The sequence below is a fragment of the Protopterus annectens genome, chromosome 13.part0 (genome assembly GCF_019279795.1).
Source record: "Protopterus annectens isolate FY-2018-M chromosome 13.part0, PAN1.0, whole genome shotgun sequence".
NCBI classification, from domain to species: Eukaryota; Metazoa; Chordata; order Ceratodontiformes; family Protopteridae; genus Protopterus; species Protopterus annectens.
The window spans coordinates 431,895,683-431,903,098 of NC_056747.1; the positions used below are offsets into that span (position 1 = coordinate 431,895,683).

A 7,416-nucleotide genomic window follows, 5' to 3' on the forward strand; every position below is an offset into this window, starting at 1 on the left:
ACAAATGGCAGCAGCAGCACCACTAATCCCATCAACATGGCCTGTCATCCCCCTACAAATGGCAGCAGTAGCCGCACTAATCCCACCAACATGGCCTGTCAACCCTCTACAAATGGCAGCAGCAACCGCACTAATCCCACCAACATGGAATGTCATCCCCCTACAAATGGCAGCAGCAGTACCACTAATCCCACCAACATGGAATGTCATCCCCCTGCAAATGGCAGCAGTGCCACTAATCACACCAACATGGCCTGTTATCCCACTAGAAATGGTGGCAGCAGTACCACTAATCCCACCAACAAGGCCTGTCATGCCCCTACAAATGGTGGCAGCAGCATCACTAATCCAACACCATGGCCTACCATCCAACTACAAATGGCAGCAGTAGAACCACCAGTCACACCAGAATGGCCTGTCATCCCCCAACCAATGGCAGCAGCAGCAGTACCACTAAGCCCACCAACATGGCAAGTCATCCCCCTACCACTGGCAGCAGCAGTACCACCAATAATCCTGCCAACATGGCCTGTCATCCCCCTACAAATGGCAGCAGCAGCATCACCAATCCAACCAACATGGGCTGTCATCCTCTGACAAATGGCAGCAGCACCACTAATCCAACCAACATGGCCTGTCATCCCCCTACAAATGGCAGCAGCACCACAAATTCCACCAAAATGGCCTGTCATACCCTATAAATGGCAGCAGCAGGACCACTAATCCCACTAACATGGCCTGTCATCCAATACAATGGCAACAGCAGCACCACTAATCCCACCAACATGGCCTGTCATCCCTACAAATGGCAGCAGCAGCACCACTAATCCCAACAACATGGCCTGTCATTCCCCTACAAATGGCAGCAGCAGCACCACTAATCCCAATAACATGGCCTGTCATCCACCTATAAATGGCAGCAGCAGCACTAATCCCACCAACATGGCCTGTCATCCCCTACAAATGGCAGCAGCAGCACCACTAATCCCACCAACATGGCCTGTCATCCACCTACAAATGGCAGCAGCAGCACTAATCCCACCAACATGGCCTGTCATCCCCTTACAAATGGCAGCAGCAGCACCACTAATCCCACCAACATGGACTGTCATCCCTCTACAAACAGTAGCAGCAGCACCACTAATCCCACCAACAGGGCTGACCACCCCCTTACCGAGGGCAGCAGCAGCACCACTAATCCCACCAACATGGCCTGTCATCCCTCTGCAAATGGCAGAAGCAGCATCACTACTCCCAGCAACATTGCCTGTCATCCCTATACATCTGTCAGCAGCACCACCACTAATCCCATTACCATGGCCTGTCACCTCCCTACAAATGGCAGCACCACTAATTCCACCAACATGCCCCATCATCCCCCTTCAAATGGCAGCAGTAGCACCACTAATCCCAACAACATGGCCTGTCACCCCCCTAAAAACAGCAGCAGCACCACCACTAATCCCACCAAAATTGCCTGTCATTCCAATACAAATGGCAGCAGCAGCAGCACCACTAATCCCATAAACATGGCCTGTCATCCCACTGCAAATGGCTGAAGCAGCACTACTAATCCCACCAACATGGCCTGTCATCCCCTACATCTAGCAGCAGCAGCACCACTAATGCCAACAACATGGCCTGTCACCCCCCTACAAATGCAGCACCACCACTAATCCCACAAACATGGACTGTCATCCCCCTACAAATGGCAGCAGCAGCACTACTAATCCCATCAACAAGGCCTGTCAGCCCCATACAAATGGCAGCAGCAGCACAACTAATCTCACCAACAGGGCCTATCATCCTCCTACAAATGGCAGCAGCAATAACACTAATCCGAACAACATGGCCTGTCATCCCCTTACAAACAGAAACAGCAGCACCATTAATCCCACCAACATGGCCTATCATCCCTCTACAAAACAGTAGCAGCAGCACCACTAATCCCACCAACAGGGCCGATCGCCCCCTTATAGATGGCAGCAGCAGCACCACTAATCCCACCAACATGGCCTGTCATCCCTCTGCAAATGGCAGAAGCAGCACCACTACTCCCACCAACATTGCCTGTCATCCCCATACATCTGTCAACAGCACCACCACTAATCCCATTACCATGGCCTGTCACCTCCCTACAAATGGCAGCAGCAGCACCACTAATTCCACCAACATGCCCCATCATCCCCCTACAAATGGCAGCAGTAGCACCACTAATCCGACCAACATGGCGTGTCATCCCCCTAAAAACAGCAGCAGCACCACTAATCCCTCCAACCATGGCCTGTCATCTCCCTACAAATGGCTGCAGGAGTGCCACTAATACCACCAACATGGCCCATCATCCCCCTACAAATGGCACAGCAGTACCACTAATCCCACCAACATGGAATGTCTTCCCATTACAAATGGCAGCAGCAGCACCACTACTATTCCCACCAACATGGCCTGTCATCCCCCTACAAATGGCAGCAGCAGCACTACTAATCCCACCAACATGGCCTGTCATCCCTCTACAAATGGCAGCAGCAGCACCACTAATCCCACCAACAAGGCCTGTCATCTCCATACAAATGGTGGCAACAGCATCACTAATCCAAAAACATGGCCTGCCATCCCCCAACAAATGGCAGCAGTAGCAGCACCAGTCCCACCAACATGGACTGTCATCCTTATACACATGGTGGCAGCAGCACCACTAAGTCCACCAACTTGGAATGTCATCCCCATACCAATGGCAGCAGCAGCACCACCACCACTACGCCCACCAACATGCCCTGTCATTCCCATGCAAATGGCATTAGCAGCATCACTAATCCAACCAACATGGGCTGTCATCCACCTACAAATAGAAGTAGCATCACCAATCCTTCCAGCATGGCCTGTCATCCCAATACAAATGGCAGCAGCACTACTATTCCCACCAACATGGCCTGTCATCCCCCTACAAATTGCAGCAATACCACTAATCCCACCAACATGGCCTGTCATCCCCCTACAAATGGCAACAACAGCACCACTAATCCAACCAACATGGCCTGCCATCCCCCATACAAATGGCAGCAGTAGCACCACTAATCCCACCAACATGGCCTGTCATCCCACTACAAATGGCAGCAGCACCACTAATTCCCAACAACATGGTCTGTCATTCCCTGACAAATGCAGCAGCAGAACCACTAATCCCAACAAGATGCCCTGTCATCCCCCTGCAAATGGTAGAAGCAGCACTACTAATGCCAACAAGATGGCCTGTCATCCCCCTGCGAATGGTAGAAGCAGCACCACTAATCCCAACAATATGGCCTGTCATCCCCCTGCAAGTAGTAGAAGCAGCACCACTAATCCCACCAACATGGGCTGTCATCCCCTACATCTGGCAACACTAATCCCATAAGCATGGCCTGTCATCTCCCTAAAAATAGCAACAACACCACTACTAATCCCACCACCATGGCCTGTCATCCCCATATAAATGGCAACAGCAGCACTAATCCCACCAAAATGGCTTGTCAACCCCCCTACAAATGGCCACAGCAGCACTAATCCCACCAACATGGCTTGTCATCCCCCTACAAACGTCAGCAGCAGCACGACTAATCCTTGTCATCCCCCTACAAACAGCAGCAGCAGCACAACTTATCCCACCAACATGGCTTGTCATTCCCCTACAAATGGCAGCAGCACAACTAATCCCTCCAACAGGGCCTATCCACCTAGAAATGGCACCAGCAGCACTACTAATCCCAACAACATGGCCTGCCATCCCCCTACAAATGGCAGCATTAGCCAACCAGTCCCACCAACATGGCCTGTCATCTGCCTACAAATGGCAGTAGCACCACTTACCCCACCAACATGGCATGCCATCCCCCTAACAATGGCAGGAGCAGCACCACCTCTAATCCCACCATGTCCTATCATCCCCCTACAAATGGCAGCAGCACCACTAATCCCACCATCATGGCCTGTCATCCCCCTACAAATGACAGCAGCACCACTAATCCCACCAACATGGCCCATCATCCCCCTACAAATGGCACAGCAGTACCACTAATCCCACCAACATGGAATGTCTTCCCATTGCAAATGGCAGCAGCAGCACCACTAATCCCACCAACATGGCCTGTCATCCCCTACAAATGGCAGCAGCAGCACCACTAATCCCACCAACATGGCCTGTCATCCCTCTACAAATGGCAGCAGCAGTACCACTAATCCCACCAACAAGGCCTATCATCCTCCTGCAAATGGCAGCAGCAGCATCACTAATCCAAAAACATGGCCTGCCATCCCCCTACAAATGGCAGCAGCAGCATCACCAGTCCCACCAACATGGCCTGTCATCCTCCTACACATGGCAGCAGCAGCACCACTACGTCCACCATCATGGCATGTCATCCCCATACCAATGGCAGCAGTAACACCACCACTATTCCCACCAACATGGCCTGTCATCCCCCTACAAATGGCAGCAGCAGCACTACTAATCCCACCAACATGGCCTGTCATCCCTCTACAAATGGCAGCAGCAGTACCACTAATCCCACCAACAAGGCCTATCATACACCTACAAATAGCAGCAGCACCACTAAACCCACTAACATGGCCTGTCATCCCCTTAGAAACTGCAACATCAGCACCACTAATCCCTCCAACATGGCCTGTCATCCCCGTACAAATGGTATCAGCAGCACCACTAATCCCACCATCGGGGCCTATCACCCCCCTACAAACGGCAGCAGCAGAACCATTAATCCCAACAACATTGCCTGTCATCTCCATACAAATGCCAGCAGTAGCACCACTAATCCCACCAACATGGCCTGTCATCCCCCTACAAATGTCAGGAGCAGCACTACTAATCCCACCAACATGGCCTGTCATCACCCTACAAATGGCAGCAGCATCACCACTAATCCCACCAACATGTTCTGTTATCCCCCTTCAAATAGTAGCAGCAGCACCACTAATTGCATCAACAGAGCCTATCATCCCCCAGCAAATGGCAGCAGCCACCGCACTAATCACACATACATGGCCTGTCATCCCCCATACAAATGGCATCAGTAGCACCACTAATCCAACCAACATGGCCTGCCATCCCCCATACAAATGGCAGCAGTAACACCACTAATCCCACCAACATGGCCTTTCATCCCACTACAAATGGCAGCAGCAGCACCACAAATACCACCAACATGGCCTGTCATCCCACTATAAATGGCAGTAGCACCACTAATCCCAACAACATGGCCTGTCTACCCTCTGCAAATGGTAGAAGCAGCAGCACTAATCCCACTATCATGGGCTGTCATTCCCATACATCTGGCAGCAGCAGCACCAGCACAACTAATACCACCAATATGGCCTGTCATCTCCCTACAAATAGTAGCACCATCACTAATCCCACAAACATGGCCTGTCATCCCCCTTTAAATGGCAGCAGCAGCACTAATCCAACCAACATGGCCATTCATCCAACTACAAAAGACAGCTGCAGCACAACTAATCCCACCAACATGGCTTGTCACCCCCTACAAGCAGCAGCAGCACCACTAATCCTACCAAATGGGCCTATTGGCTGCCTAGAAATGGCACCAGCAGCACTACTAATCCCAACAACATGGCCTGCCATCCCCCTACAAATGGCAGCATTAGCACAACCAGTCCCACCAATATGGCCTGTCATCCCCCTACAAATGGCAGCAGCAGCACCACTAAGCCCACCAACATGGCATGTCATCCCCCTACCAATGGCAGGAGCAGCACCACCACTAATCCCACCATGTCCTGTCATCCCCCTACCAATGGCAGGAGCAGCACCACTACTAATCCCACCATTTCCTGGAATCCCCTACCAATGACAGCAGCAGCACCACTATTCCAACCAACATGTGCTGTCATCCACATTCAAATGGCAGCAGCACCACCAATCCTTCCAGCATGGCCTGTCATCCCCCTACAAATGGCAGCAGCAGCACCACCACTAAATCCACCAACATGGCCTGTCATCCCCTTAGAAACAGCAACATCAGCACCACTAATTCCACCAACATGGCCTGTTATCCCCCTACAAATGGCAGCAGCAATGCACTAATCCCTCCAACATGGCCTGTCATCTCCCTACAAATGGCAGCAGCAGCACCACTAATCCCACCTACATGGACTGTCATCCCCCTACAAATGGCAGCAGTAGCACCACTAATCCCAGCAAGAAGGCCTGTCATCACCCCTACAAATGGCAGCAGTACCACCACTAATCCCAGTAACATGGCCTGTCATCCCCCTACAAATGGCAGCAGTAGCACCACCACTAATCCCACCATGCTGGAGGGATAGGTTTCTGGAATAGGCTGACAATACATGTCAGACAGAGCGCCACAATGGTCCTCTTAAAGAGGAACCTTGACGATTGGATGGGAGATAGGAAATTCACCCCAGGATCATATCAGTAGCCCTGCTAGACAGGAGTCCAGGGAAGTAAATATTTGTGTGAAGCAATAGCCAGGAAATCATTATGGCTAGGCTTGTATATGCCCTAAGGCAGATAGCCCAGTACCTACCTATGAACATGGCCCTTCAAACCCCTACAAATGACAGCAGCTGCAACACTAATTCCACCAACATGGCCTGTCATCCCCCTACAAGTGGCATCAGTAGCACAACTAGAGGCACTTTGAAAATCTGGGTTCCATCCTGTTACTGTTGCTTCCACAATACCTGCATCAGGTAGCCCTGCATTGTAGGGTGGTATAGTGTTCCACCTGTTAGCATTGCAAGTGCTGGTGACACTTCTGCCACTCATACGGAGTTGGCAGATCTAGTGGGAGCAGTGGGAGATAACAGACTGAAGGTTGGAAGACCCATGGAGACCATGCTCTGACAACTTGCATCACATCTGTGCAGAGCTCTAAATCCAACTTCTGAGGCAGAATGTAATAATGACAGTTCTCAGAATGATGAGTGATATCTCACTATGTCTAGTGAGGTAGAGACTGAATCTGTAAATACCCAGCCCAATCCCACAACCAGGTGGTCTTCTCCTTTTTAAATCTATAATCACCCATGTATGTAGTACAACCTTCCCCTCTCCATTGCCTCTGTTTTTCTGGTGTTTCCTTCACCACTGTGACTTCCTGATGATTGTTTCACTCCTGTATTTGTCAGTCATGTCTGTCTTTATCTGCTACCTAACCGCCCCTTCATACTTCCCTGACTTCTTCCCACAGCCTTCCCTTCTCTAACAATAAATAAGTAAATACATAAATAAATAAATAAATAAAAAGGCACTTGTCCCACAAAAAGGCTCCCATACCTCTCAGCTTTTCCAAATATTTTAATGATGTTTGGCTCCTATTGTCTGTGTTCTTTACAAAATGTGTACTTTTTTGACAAATCATTGTGGATTGTAGT

The 7,416-nt window shown here is 50.5% G+C and overlaps 1 protein-coding gene across 1 annotated transcript; it reads left to right on the plus strand.

The window, feature by feature from the left end:
• Positions 1-5,147: 5,147 nt before the first annotated feature.
• On the plus strand, positions 5,148-5,867 carry LOC122787914 (proline-rich protein 36-like). The gene has a single exon (XM_044054839.1). It carries the CDS (start codon positions 5,148-5,150, stop codon positions 5,865-5,867), a length of 720 nt encoding a protein of 239 aa, XP_043910774.1.
• Positions 5,868-7,416: the final 1,549 nt, after the last annotated feature.